Genomic DNA, 15,005 nt, shown 5'->3' with positions numbered 1-15,005 from the left:
TAAGTTAACAACCAGTTTTCTCAAAGTGGCTGAATCCCACAACTGGAGATTGAAGAGAAGACACAGATCTTGAAAAGAACAAAGGCAATGCCAACCTCACCTACAATATGATACAATTTGTGATATACATTTAAAATAATAACTGTATTTCTTGCAAAATATCATTTTTTAAAATAAAAAAATGTACCATTTTCAGATCATTTAAATTCTGCTAAAAAGAAGCTCCAGATTTTTCCTTGAGAGTGGCCTCATTCTCCAATTAAACACCACTCTCTGGCATGGTGCCTTGCCATGTGGCATTTGTTTCACACACTAGACAATACATGAGTTGACTCTCAGTATATAATGTTGTTGTTCTTTGTTACAAAATACCAGTGTCTCAGTTTCCAGCATTACAAGCATGTATTAAAAAAATGTGCCAGGGCATACTTTCTCATACGTAAATGGAACAAATTGCAATAATTAGCAATGTGCCAGAAAACAGTTGTGTTTTGGATGAGGAATTACACAAGAATTAGCCAAAATATTTTTTTTATCATTTAATGAAATTCAAAGACGGTTGGAAAGAAATTCACTTAAGATGAAACTAAGAACTAAATTGATTCCTCTAAACCAGGGGTGTCAAGCTGAAGACCAACAGGCCGGATCTGGCCCATGGGGTGCTTAGATCCAAGGTGGCGCAGTGGTTAAATGCAGCACTGCAGGCTACTGCTAGATCAGCAGTTCAGCGGTTCAAATCTCACCGGCTCAGGGTTGACTCAGCCTTCCATCCTTCCGAGGTGGGTAAAATGAGGACCCAGATTGTTGGGGGCAATATGCTGACTCTCTGTAAACTGCTTAGAGAGGCCTGAAAGGCCTATGAAGCGGTATATAAGTCTACTGCTATTGCTATTGCTATTGCTATTAGATCTGGTCTGCGATGTGGCCTGGAAACAGTGAAGGACTGGCCTATGGTGTCTCTGCCAGCAAAAATGGAGCTTGGGAGTGCTCGGGCCATCACAAGTGTTGACACGAGTGACAATGATCTGGCCATGCTCCCCCTGCCCCCCCCAGCCAAACACTACCCTAATGTGGCCCTTAATAAAATTGAGTTTTACACCCCTGCTTTAAATTATATCAGATCTATACAAAGCCTACTATTAGAATCTTGCATTGTTAGTAAGACAGTTTTCTCAGGAATTAGATCAGGGTGTCAAACATCATGACAGCATCACGTGCCATAGTGTGACTTTTTTTCTTTTGATAAATTGGACGTGGTTGGGGCCAGCATGTGAAACATGCTGCCCGCAGGTCGTGAGCTTGACACCTCTGCATTAGATGCTACAGACTACAATGACAGAGAATTATAGCTACTGGAGAAGAACATTTAACTTTTGGGAGCAGAACTGACAATGGGGCCAGACCAAAATTCAAAAGTAGTCTGTGCATGCCTAAGCCAATGTGGAAAGAGAATCAGTCAATCCTAAAGGAAATCAACCAACGGCTCTTTGGAAGGGCAGATACTAAAGCTGAAACTCATATACTCTGGATTCCAGTTAGTAATAGCAATAGCACTTAGACTTATATACTGCTTCATAGTGCTTGACAGCAGATTGACAGAATGAGCATATTGCCCCCAGTGGTGAGGAAATAAGAAAAGAGGAATAGATAGAAAAGATCCTGATGTTGGGAAAAATTTTAAGGCAAAAGGAGACAGGGACAGCAGAGTATAAGATGGTTAGATAGTGTCATCAATGCAATGAACATGAATTTGGGCAAACTCTGGGAGACAGTGGAGGTCAGGGGAGGCTAGTGTGCCATGATTCATGGAGTTGTGAAGAATTGGGCATGACTTAGTGACTGAACAACGACATAATTCTTCCCACAACAATGTTTTTTTTGCAAATAACTTTTTTATAGTGTAGCTACACTGCTTTTTACAGTGGACTGTAATTTTTAAGAAACAGATTTGAACCAGAATTTTTTAGATGATTTAATTCCTACTGATCCAGTATTAAATAAGTAACTGTGACTTTTGAATATATTATTCAGTTACAGATTAATTCTTGACATCTCATTTCTTCAGTTGTTGATCATACAATCACTCATTATTGCAGAAATAGATGCAACCAATCAACTTTCTTTATTATGCAGTATTTATATTAGTTTTTAATCCATTTGCACTAAACTGTTTCCTCCCCACCAGAAATACTTTTTCTTCTTTCTCTCTCCCCCCGCCCGTCTTGTTCTTCATCTTCTCCTCCTTGAATATTTATTGTCATAGAATCTTTATCTCAAATTGGCTGCTTTCCTAGTAAAATATAAAAACTGTGCATAATAAAAATGCCAAACTCAAAAGCAATTTGTAATAAGTTTTTCAACTGCGTAGACTAATGGACTTTTTCCTACTGGTTTCCTCATGCATTTTTCATATTTGAATCTGTTGAGAAAGTACTCATGTGTCTCAGAATACATGTACTGAAGTTAATTTTAACATGTTACATTAAAAGGAAATAACCTACAGAGAATACTAAAGTATTAATACAAACTAAAAGTCTTACATCATTCTGTCATTTAAATAGATTTATTGTTAACTAGCTTGCCATATGGTATCAATTTCCTTCATCCCCTATGATGCAATTGAGATTTTTTGGGGGGAAAGTATAAAAAGTGGTAAGTAAAAAAAAGTATAAAATGAATCTTAGTTTGCTAATTTCAGCAGATACCATGGGAATTCATGAGCAATTTAAAAACAGTGCAGATGTTTCTTTTGTTGGTCTGCCTTTTTTGGACAGCAAGAGAAACACAGCTAGATCTGGAAATGACAAACGCACAGCTTTCTCTGATAATTTCTTTTTAATGAAGTGAATCTGGCTTAATTGAGCAGTGTGTAGATGTGCCACTGAATTCAATAAGGCTGGATTTTTCATGTGTCTATAACATTGTAACTTGGCAACAATGTCTTCTCTGGTGGATAATCCATTGATTTTGTTTGTAAAGGCAATGAAACTTAGCAAATCTTGTTACTGAAATTTACTGGCATTCAACAAAATCAATTAATTGACTGTTTGCCGTCAAGGCAGTGTCATGGTTAAGTGACAACATAAATCTTTTTTCCAGAACAAAGCTAAATGATAACTCCCATATAAAAACAAAATAGCCAATTATATTACTTCAAAATACTGGAATTGTACAGATTCATATCATTATGATTAAGTGATCCATAACTTATAAGTAATTAAATAAGTGAAGCTTTTGGTTTTTCACTTGAAATCTAGAATTCTTAGTAGGTGTAAAAATAGCAAGAATTATCATTTTAATATTTATCACTTGCTGCACACTTCTACCCCTCTCCCCATTTTGAAGCTGGTAGCATTGTTGAGCAGATGGAGTTTTTCCATACAGCTTTAAATTATCCAATATACAGAGCAGGCTTTCTCAATATGATTTAGGGAACAGATAGAATGAGTGTGAGTTCATTTAGATGTTGAACATCATGAAGGATAAAATAGAACCTCATGGAATGCCACAACAACTTTGGCTGAGAAATCTTTAATAGCAGGTTCAATTATCTGACTACTCTTAGATATCTTAGGATTTGTTCTGCTAACCATTAAACAAGATGGAGCAACAGGATGAATTTTTTGAGACAGATTTGCATCAAAATTCTATCCTAGATATTAAAATAGTAATTTTCTTCTAGTGAATGGCTATCTAGTGACCATTTTTTAAAATACTGTTTTCCTAATATTATTTTAGTTTTAAAGTTCTTGACAAACTTCTTTCCTCTGAGTAAATTATTAAAATTAAACTTTCACAGGAATCTTGTGCTACTTTTAATATTAATATATTTAACATACTGTATATGAGTTTGATTCAGGTCCTTCTTGGCTTCTTTTGTAGGACTGGAGCATAAAGAAAGAGATGGTAGAACTGGGAGATGAACATTGTTTCACTTTGGAAAGGGACAATACTGGAAGTCTTGAAGAAGGCTATGGTGCACCTTTGCTTAAGGGAACTCAAAAGGACCCTATATGAAGTGGATTAACTAGATTCCTGTCAGTCCCATTGCAATTCTGATAAGGGATAGAGAAGCCATTCATCACTCTAGTGGATAATCTTTGTAGGAACTTTGATGTAGTATGGCAGTCTTCTTAGACCTCTCATTGGCATTTTATTCCACCGACAATAGTATTATGGAGTGCTACACACTGATATGGAAAGAAACTTCAGTGGTTCCTCTGATATCTCAAGACATAATTCTAATCTATGATGATAAAGAAGGTCATGATTGTGACTATTTTTATAATATTTGATACTTCCCTGCTCTTGCTATTGAATATACTCATAGCAATGTTTGGTGTAACATCATCAATATGCTGATATTTGGCTCTATATTATGACAAGGGATGTTGTCAAAATCTGCTCCTGGTGTGTAGAGGCAGTTGAAGTATGAATGGGATAAAATAGGACAAAGTTGATTTCAACATGACAGAATTGCTGCCCTTGAGATAATATTACTATGACGAGGTTTTGTCTTAGATTCACTGTTGGAAGGGCTGATAGTAGCACTTATATATCATTTCACAGTGCTTTTACAGTCCTCTCAAAGCAGTTTACAGAGTCATCATATTGTTTCCAACAATCTGGGTCCTCATTTTACTTACCTCAGAAGGATGAAAGAATGAATCAACCTTGAGCCTGGTGAGATTTGATCTGTTAAATTGCAGGCAGCTGGCAGGCAGCAGAAGTAGCCTGCAGTATTGCATTCTGACCACTGGGCCACCGCAGCTCAGGTTGATGACTAAGTTCCAGCCTTTTTTGGAGCAAAATGATCTGGCTACAGTTACTCATGAGTTTGACTTCTGCCTCTGAAATCAACCTGGAAATAGCACTTGGTCCAAATGTAGTGACCTTCACTTTTATTCACAAATAATTCATGTTTCATTCAGTGTTCTTAAGGGTATTTGTCATGAAATTACATCGTAGGTAGAGATACCCATTGTCAAGAAAACTTAAAAGGAGAAAAATATACAAAAGCATTTAATGCTGTTTGCATAGTTCAGTTGTCATCAAAAAGAAGAAGTATATTGATTATGGAAAGCAAAAACACATAAACATAGAATGTGTGAACATCCATTTTCTGAGAAAACTCTTAAGAACACACAAAATATTTATCTTTCTTTTTTGTTTATGAAAAAGAAGCTTATATACTACTTCAAAATTACTTTTGTTTTCTTTTCTCTGTCCCTAATTATATATAATGGTACATTCCAGAATTGTTATTTCAGCATATCATTTCATTCTCTTTAATGCAGACTTAAACAATGTCATTTTTTTGTATTTTAAGGTTTTGCATGACCCATAACGAGGTAAAGACCTGGTATATGTTTGTAGAAACTCAGCAAAGTAAAAACTGAAAAATAAAATAAAAATAAAAACCCACAACCAAAGCCATATGTGGTATGGCCTCACTCTAACTTCTACATCAAAAGATATTTTATATGTTCCAAAAACTAAAAAGGGGAACTAAGATCTCTTGACTCTAGGGATTAACCAATATTGAATTTCCTTAGAATATTTATCAGTGCATATAGTAGTCCTATTGTTATTTTAAATGACAGCATATATTCGTAAAGTTGATGTTGTGCTTAAACAAGAGAATGCATTGCAAAGTGCTGAATTGAGGAATGCATTTTAAAAAAAAATCCAGATCTTCAGTGAGCTGAATATTATCTTTTAGTGTTTTTGGCTAACATATTAACATTTACAACTGGATTAAATTACACCTATTTCATGACAAGAATATTATTCAAAAGAATAATTTACTACCTACTACTTGGTATTAGCATGTAGGACTCCACAACCTGTAGTGTACATGACAGTATAGTTTATGGATGTTTAGGTAAGGTTACGGTAAATTACAACAATGTCTCTGGACAGTGTGATGTGTCAAATTGATAAATATCTCAACAGCTAACAATGACCAGATTTCTCTATCAGATTTTGATTTGGTCGGCAATCTGTTTATTGGCTAATAACCTATTTCTTTATTTAATGGTAACTGCCTGACATTTTAATTTGTATCTGCATTCTTTTAGTGTTTATTGGTTACACATTACTTTGAGCACCTTGGTGATAGGAAATAGAGCTAATGAGTATGATAAATAAATATATTGCAAACAAATTCAAGAAATTGCTGACTATGTAGATAAAATTGACACAAAACTGACTGTGGACACTATATAGTATTACCGTATATACTCGAGTATAGGCCGACCCGAATATAAGCCGAGGCACCTAATTTTACCACAAAAACCTGGAAAAGTTATTGACTCGAGTATAAGCCTAGGATGGGAAATGCAGCAGCTACCGGTAAATTTCAAAAATAAAAATAGATACCAATAATGTTTTTGAATATTTATTTCCTCCCCTGGAGTGGGGAGGAATTGGGGATTTCATAGTATCCTTCCCCTGGAGTGGGGAGGAATTGGGGATTTTGCAGTATCCTACCCCTGGAGTGGGGAGGGAATGTGGCTTTCATAGTATCCTTCCCCTGGAGTGGGGAGGAATTGGGGATTTTGCAGTATCCTACCCCTGTAGTGGGGAGGGAATGTGGCTTTCATAGTATCCTATCCCTGGAGTGGGGAGGATTTGGGGGATTTCATAGTATCCTTCCCCTGGAGTGGGGAGGAAATGTGGATTTCATAGTATCCTTCCCCTGGAGTGGGGAGGATTTGGGGGATTTCATAGTATCCTACCCCTGTAGTGGGGAGGGAATGTGGATTTCATAGTATCCTTCCCCTGGAGTGGGGAGGATTTGGGGGATTTCATAGTATCCTTCCCCTGGAGTGGGGAGGATTTGGGGGATTTCATAGTATCCTACCCCTGTAGTGGGGAGGGAATGTGGATTTCATAGTATCCTACCCCTGGAGTGGGGAGGATTTGGGGGATTTCATAGTATCCTTCCCCTGGAGTGGGGAGGAAATGTAGATTTCATAGTATCCTTCCCCTGGAGTGGGGAGGATTTGGGGGATTTCATAGTATCCTTCCCCTGGAGTGGGGAGGATTTGGGGGATTTCATAGTATACTAAGTCAGAAATAACATTGCTGCGTAGCCAGGAGTGTGTCTCAGTCACTTAAACCTCATACATAAATCATTGTACGAGGCGCTCGACGGCGCCTCTTACCTGCCGCGGGTCCCACCAGGACCGGCCAGAGGCACAGCAAGCTCCGGAACTAGAGCGGGAGCCTCCGCCGCATGGCTCAGCTCCACCAGGGACGCATCCGGCAAGGGGAAAGCGGGGTCCCCTCTCGCGCAGCGGGTGGAGGGCGCGGGGTGGCGGCAGGGCTGGGCTGCCTCCGGGTCCTGCCTCCCGGAGCCCTGGGGCGGCCGCGGGAGTCCGTGGGCGGCGGGGCTCGCTCGGCTTCCAGCAGGGAGGAGAAGGGGGGCTTCCCGGAGCCGCGCGCTCAGCAAGCTCGCCGCTCAACTCAGCGCCAGCGCACCTTCATCTCCGAGCGCCCAGCGGAAGGGCCAAGCCGCTCGCCTCGGAGCCGCTGGAGCTGGGACGCCGCCTCCGCCGCGGAATTTGCTCCAACTCAGCCGCTCCGGCCCATTGTCAGCTGGCTGGTCCCTGCCTTCCCTCCCCTCCTCTCTCTAGCTTAAAGAGACACCGACTTGCCTCGGCTGGAGGCCGGGCACGGGGAGGAGTTGGCGCCAGCCCGGAGAGGGGGCTGCGAGCGGGCGGGCGGGGGGACGGGAGGTAAAAGGCTGGATGGGTTTGGTTGCCAAACTGAGGCGGCTCGCTCGGGGCTCTTCCCTCTCTCCCCACGGGTGGGCAGCGGCCGGAGTTCCCACAAATGCCGCTCCCTGCATTTTTCTGGACGGGGTCTCGCAGGAAGGAATCCCCTCCTCCTCCAACAGGCAACAGCACTGCCGGATCCAGTTGTAGACTCGAGTATAAGCCGAGCCGGCTTTTTTCAGCCCAAAAAGTAGGCTGAAAAACTCGGCTTATACTCGAGTATATACGGTATACTTTCTAGTGCTGCATTTCATAAGATTGTCAACATTTTAAAAATCATACATACTATTTGGTATAACTTGTGACTGAATTGCAGCACAATTAATATTGCTCAGTTTAATATATAACCTCACTTTGGATTTATTATTCCTTGTCCTATTTTTATATAGTTCACACTGAGAAGAATTACCAAATTTTTTTTGATAACATAGCAATAGCAATAGCAGTTAGACTTATATACCGCTTCATAGGGCTTTCAGCCCTCTCTAAGCGGTTTACAGAATCAGCATATTGCCCCCAACAACAATACGGGTCCTCATTTTACCCACCTCGGAAGGATGGAAGGCTGAGTCAACCCTGAGCCGGTGAGATTTGAACAGCCGAACTGCAGTCAGCTGAAGTAGCCTGCAGTGCTGCATTTAACCACTGCGCCACCTCGGCTCATGACATGACTCTTATGAACGAATCATTGCAAACAAAACAAGACAATTCATGTGTAATGTCAGTCATTATTTTGCTTACATAGTATAATTTCAAACTATCTATTGAAATGCCATACTAATGATTCCTAATCATCTATAGTTCTACCCTCCATTTGTGTGTCTGAATATACAGTGAATATCAATAGCGATTATTTTATGCTGTAATAACATCTGTCTTTCTCTTGTTCTTTTGCTACATTTAGTTAAAAAACATAGCCTGAAAGTTCAGATCAATGTAACCAGTGATGCAGTGTGCATGAGATACATCCGTCCAACTCCAATGTCTAAACTTGAAGGCTTCGTCCTGGGATATGGAAGCAGTTTCTTCTCTAACCAGTATATTCCCCTACCATCTAATGGGAAAATGTACATGACTGAAGTTGGTAAGGCTATTTACAATTTACAGATTGGTTTTTTTTTAATGATTGCACAAATCATTGTGTAATGATTTGTTTGGTCTCGAAGATAGATGAGGCTTTGAAAGGAAAAGAACCCATATGTGTTACCAATACAGTTGTTTTTATATTCTGAAAGATGTTTGTTTGTTTGTTTGCATGTTTCCAATTACTCATGTTTTTCTAAATATCTGAATATGTAAAGGAAACAGGCTAATTGAACACTATTGCAAATGTTAAGTAAATTAAGGACACAAGCTTTTTTTCCAAGATAAAGATGGCAGTTAGTCAATAATTTCTTGATCTGCAACTTATGTTACAAGACTTAGCACTAATCACCTGAAGCAAATTTAAATTTAGGCTTAATATTAAATCAGAACTAACAGATCTGTGCTGCAAAAATCTATATAATTACTAGATAGCTCTGATAAATTCAGAAACTCTTGTTTGCTGCTTTTTGCAATACAATGTCAGTTTCTTCTTAAGGCAGATTATTGCAAGTAAGAACTTTGCACTTGGTGAGTAATATTCATGAAACTTTAGAGATCCTCAAAGGAACTGCTGGCAAACATCAGGGCAAATTTTATCTCATACTACCATAAGTGTTTCCATAGTCAGCTGTGATAAACAAATGTTCAGAATGGAGAAGTAGTTGGTCTGGAAAATTTAAATGCCTTCTAGCTATTTTTGGCAAGTTTAAATCTATGTTTTCCGAGATGGATTTCTAAGGTTGGAAACCCTTGTGAATACTTAGCATTGTACTGCACGAGACTTTTTCTCCTTTTAGAGCAAATATATCCAATAGATACTTTGCAATTAAATACATTTTGGAAACCATTTATATGTTTTCCCCTATGATTAAACTAATCAAGATATACAACCAAATTAAACACTTGCCAGGGAGTTCCTCATAGTAATGAAGAAAATAAATTCACAGTCTTTATAAACTTTAGAATTGTTGATGGATATGGCGGTAGATCCATTGGTTGCAAAAAAAACCACACACACAGACACAAAAAAAACACACCAATCCTGACCAACCGGCTTATTGCCTGGGCCTGATGTCAGTTTGGTCTGGGTTCAACTAAGCACTGCCCTGGTGGGTGGGCAGTATCCTAGTGGCACCACTAGGAGGAGCAGACCTCCTTACCTTTATAAAATCTAGAATATTATACTCAATTATAATTTACAAGTGCATCAATTTGCAAGTAAACCTTTTGCAATAAAAATAGTTTTATATTAGTCAATGAAAACAACAACAAAAAAATTAACAGAACACCAAAGTTGGGACAGACCTTGGAGGTCTTCTAGCCCAAACCCATGCAAGAAACCCTATAATTATATCAGCATGCAGATTTGTAAAACAAAAATAGAATAAAAGCATTGCCCTTATAATAGAAAAATAGAACAGCAAATGTAAATATTTTGAAATGCAACATGCCTAAAACTGATGACAGAAAGAACCATGCTAATCTTCCGGGTACAATTCAGTCCAAAATGATACACAAACTACACTGAAAATTTGAGATTATTTTGGAAGAGAGATTGTAGTCTTCAAAAGTAAATCTTATTTTCACTGCATTTACTGTAAAATGTACAATAGTGGCAGATTTTACACACACCTTATATTAGCAACAACATTTTATAAAATCTGAAATATCATATACTGAAAATGTGGATGATGCTAAACAGAATATAATTCCCCATATGGTTAAAAAACTATATGCAGTGATACTCATTCATGAAAATTTCATCAAAATGACAAAATGTGCAAGGTATAATAACTTAAGCGCTACCACTCATGTAGTGTCACAAGTACAAATGAAGTGGATTGGTACCATCTTTTAAAATTCCGTAATCCCTGCAGATGCCCATTTTTGTCTAGCCATCATCTATAATTCTATATGAAGAATCATATAGGCAGCATCTCCAAAATTAAACCAAAATTGATCTCTGAAGACATAGACTGGTGTATTATAACCTATTCAATTAGAGCACAAATTCTTCCCAAAGAGTTTACAAAATATAAAATGTTTAAAATGTATTTGGATAACAAACCACTTAGGGAAAGATGGTTAGGATGCTGCTGGCATAGAAAACTAACTTAGTTTGTTTTGACAGGATTGAGCCATGGTGGTGCAGTGGTTAGAATGCAGTATTGCAGGAGTTTGATCCTGACTGGCTTAAGGCTGACTCAGCCTATCATCCTTTTGATGTCAGTAAAATGAGGACACAGGCAGTGGTGGGCTCCTACCAGTTTGGACCGGTTCTGCTGAACCAGTAGTAGTTTGGTGGCCTGGGTCATTGGAACTGGCAGTGATCCAGGCCTCCTGCCAAGCCCCCAAACTGGTTCTCCAGGTGGCGTCTATGGCGCCACCATCTTTTTTTTACTTCTGTTCATGCACAGAACAATTTTTATTGTACTGCGCATGCGTGCGCAACAAACCAGTAGTATTGACTGCTATAATCCACCCCTGGACCCAGGTTGTTGGAGGCAAGAGGCTGATTCTGTAAAATGCTTCAAGAGTGCTGTGAAGCACTATGAAGCAGTATATAAATCTAAGTGCTTTTTCTATTGCTAACTGAATTAACTTTATGAGTATATTCTCATAAAGTATATTAACAAAAATAATATCTACAATGCAATTAGGAAAGTATATACATATCTAAAAAGAACACAGTGATTCAGTGGCTAAGATGCTGAGCTTGTCGATCAGAAAGGTTGACAATTTGGTGGTTCCCCTAGCTCCGCTTAATGGAGTGAGCTCCTGTTACTTGCCCAGATTCTGCCAACCTAGCAGTTCAAAAGCACCTAAAAATGCAAGTAGAAAAATAGGGACCACTTTGATGGGACAGTAACAACATTCCTGCACTTTTGGTATTTAATCATGCTGGCCACATGACCATAGAGACATTTTCGGACAGCGCTGGCTCTTCATCTTTGAAATGGATATGAGCACTGTACCCTAGAATTGGGAATGACTAGCACATATGTATGAGGGGAACCTTTACCTTTACACACATCTACATTATTGTTATACAATAAGTTTAAATATAAATCAAGATCCCAGAATAAGGCCACATGCACAGAAGGTCCACAAATTTGCCCACTCTAATATATGGTGGTTCCTGGCCAGCATATAAGGTTATTCACTTTATATTGCACTTATTCTGCAAGATTTAGTTTAAAATATAAAATGAATCTTTTCTAGTACTTGCCCTAATTGTGTGTTCATTGTATCTGAATCTTAAAACAACATCCTGGAATTTGTTACACAACTCTCCTGAATTATTTCAATATATATTAAGAAGTTCTTCAAACAAGTGCCTGGCCTTAGAGCATCAATGGTAATTCAAGGAGAAAGGGTGATGGTTAGTCAAACAGACTGTTTATTATCATAATTGCTATATTCTCCTAGTTACTTCTTTTCAGCAGAAGACCCAAAGTTAGCAGAATATTGAATAGTACTTTTGGTCAGTGAGATACCGTCCCTATAAACGTCTTCCTTTGTGGTGTGTGTTAACTTCTGGGTAAACTTTCAATAACTGTAAGCCCATATAAATCAGTTTGAACACATTTCCACTGCTTTGTAAAATCACATGTACACACTGTATTGTTATTTGCAAAAGGAAAATAAAATTTAAAATAGTCCAGTTATGACACAATGCTCAATAACTGCATGATTTTAAAATACCCCATGCAGAGAGAATAGAGTCCAAATTAAACAATTGGGCAATAGACTGGCATCAGTCTACAAATGACACAATAGAATCAGAATTTAATAAATAAAAACACAATCAGAAAACATTGTTATTAAACAATTCTAAGGAAAAGCCCTGGGCATAAAGATGTGTCAAGAATTGTGTGGTTATAATGTACCTGAAGGGATTAAAGAAGTACGGTATTTGTGTGACCCTGACTGTTTCAAAAAGTTAAGCTAGGCCAGTCCATGTTGGCACCTATAAATTCCATGACAATACGCTACAACCTTTTTAAAAAAAATCAACCCGGAGAATGCTCTAACAAACTGCATCCATATTATGGCCAAGAAAACTTTATATCATGATGAGGATCTAGGCTGGAGTCAAGATAGTCTTTCTCGGCACAAAGAGATCAGCAAGCTATTAAAAGCAGATAGTAAACAATACATACATATATACATACATACATACATACATACATACATACATACATACATACTGTAACATACATACATACATGCATAGTTGAATATATACAATATTTCTTCAATATCAGTTATTACCTCTTAAAAGTGAGTGTGAAAAAATGAAGACATCTTACAGAATAAAATGTAATAGACTAAGGACATAGTGAAATAATTACATGATATTTCTTGCCAAGCATTAACATCACTAGAGTTCAGTGAGTTTCCACATAGTATACAGATGGAAAATAGTGATTTGTCAGTTTTGGACAAAACCCATATTGCTTTCCAAGATTGTTATGTAAAAGCAAACACTAAGAATTAAAAAAGCTATTCTTTACAAAAAGAAGAAAGTACCATGTTTGATATACTTGCAGGAGATGAAGATGGTAAGGTTTCCCCCCATGTTACATCTTTTCTATTGATCAGACCAAAATACTAAAATCAGCACTATGTTTTTCCGATTCTTACTTTATTAAAACATAGGATAAACTATTCCAATAAATCTGCAAGAATTACAAGACATGCAGGGAATTCAAGGAAACTGAGCAACAATGCAACATTACAGGCATACTTAATCTATCAAAAAATAATTCAGTATACGTCTGCCTGTCTAGAAAGAACTTTCATATAAACATACATTGTGTAAAAATATTCCCAAGACCATCAGATGAATGGCCAAATATCCATAAGCTGGAATGGTGGGAGGAAAAAGCCTGTTTTAAACTCTGGGGCATAGAATTATATACAGGTTTAGATTTCTTTCCACTACATCACAGCAAAATGCCTGTTATGTAAAATGTATACATCTTCTTGTTGGCAATAAACACAGTCTTCTTACAAATTAAGCCACTTCCAAATAAGGGTTGACGTTCTGAAGAGGTGAGATTTACCACTGATTCCTGGTGTGAGACCTAAAATGTAGTTAAATGATAAACCTTTAAGATCCTGTGCATAATGTGAAGTCTGTGATTCCCAGTGTTAATGGTTTTGATAAACTTCTTGTGTATTTCACAAAAAAATTGGAAAAATATACATTTTGGAACGACACATTTTTCTCTTTGTACATCTTTATCCTTAACAGCATATGGTGATTATGATCTGGAAAAGAATCTCTCCCTATATAAGTTGATCTACTACTGGTCTATAAACATAGAGCCGCTCTAATGTTAACAGAGGTTACTTTAGGAGGGAAAGGAAGAAATGGATGAGGTAAATAGATGTATCAGTAGTCAACCTAAATATTAGAGCCTGAGATAAGGCTCTGCCTAATCTACCCTGAGTCTTCAGAGGAAACATATCTAATTCTTAAACATATCCAATGTTTCCACAGTTTCCTTCCATACTTGCTATAGAGAGTAAGAAAAATGATGTCAGAGGAATGTAAGTTCCATTGCTAAGTAGCAAAACATATTTTCAGTACAAAATATTTAAAAGTAACTCAGACATGTGCCTAATTCACTGAACTATAAGTCAGGAAAGAAGGTGACATATCATTATAGCCAATTTCAATAAAAATAATTTCTACTTTCTCAGGAAGTTGATTGGTCTACCTGGAAGGACTTACACATGACCTGAAATTCCTGAATTCTGTGCATACAATAGGATGATTAAAATGTTTACTATCTTAAAGTTCTAACTAATTCCAAGTAATTTTTATTTCCTTAATTAAATCACCGTTCAAAATATTTCAAGTTATATTTTTGTCCAATATAACTTGAATAAGTATGGAGTTTAAGATAGACATTTTGGTTAATTTTTTTTAAAAAATATTTTAATTAAAACCCTGCCTCTTATCCAATGAGAAATTATATCTATTTACCCACACATTACTATGTAAAAAATCCTTTTCTCTCTCCAAATATTGTTTTAATCAGTTTTTATTGTGATTAAGCTGGTGACTTGAAGTTTCACTAGAAAGATTAAATGAATTTATTGCCTGTTACCATGTGTTTTTCCAGT

At 37.5% G+C, this 15,005-nt stretch overlaps 1 protein-coding gene across 1 annotated transcript in view; it reads left to right on the top strand.

Annotated features, from left to right (window-relative positions):
• ABI3BP (ABI family member 3 binding protein) overlaps positions 1 to 15,005 on the top strand; it is a 144,446-nt gene that overhangs the window by 19,317 nt on the left and 110,124 nt on the right. The window contains exon 2 of the mRNA XM_087721379.1: positions 8,686 to 8,865. Coding sequence (XP_087577505.1) covers positions 8,686 to 8,865 — 180 coding nt within the window. The remainder of the gene's footprint in view (positions 1 to 8,685; positions 8,866 to 15,005) is intronic.

The sequence above is a fragment of the Thamnophis sirtalis genome, unplaced genomic scaffold (assembly GCF_051295495.1).
Source record: "Thamnophis sirtalis isolate CommonGarterSnake01/CBP01778 unplaced genomic scaffold, rThaSir2_p1.2 scaffold_8, whole genome shotgun sequence".
NCBI classification, from domain to species: Eukaryota; Metazoa; Chordata; class Lepidosauria; order Squamata; family Natricidae; genus Thamnophis; species Thamnophis sirtalis.
Note: the sequence above shows the minus strand (reverse complement) of the source record. Positions and strands in the feature narration are given on the sequence as shown.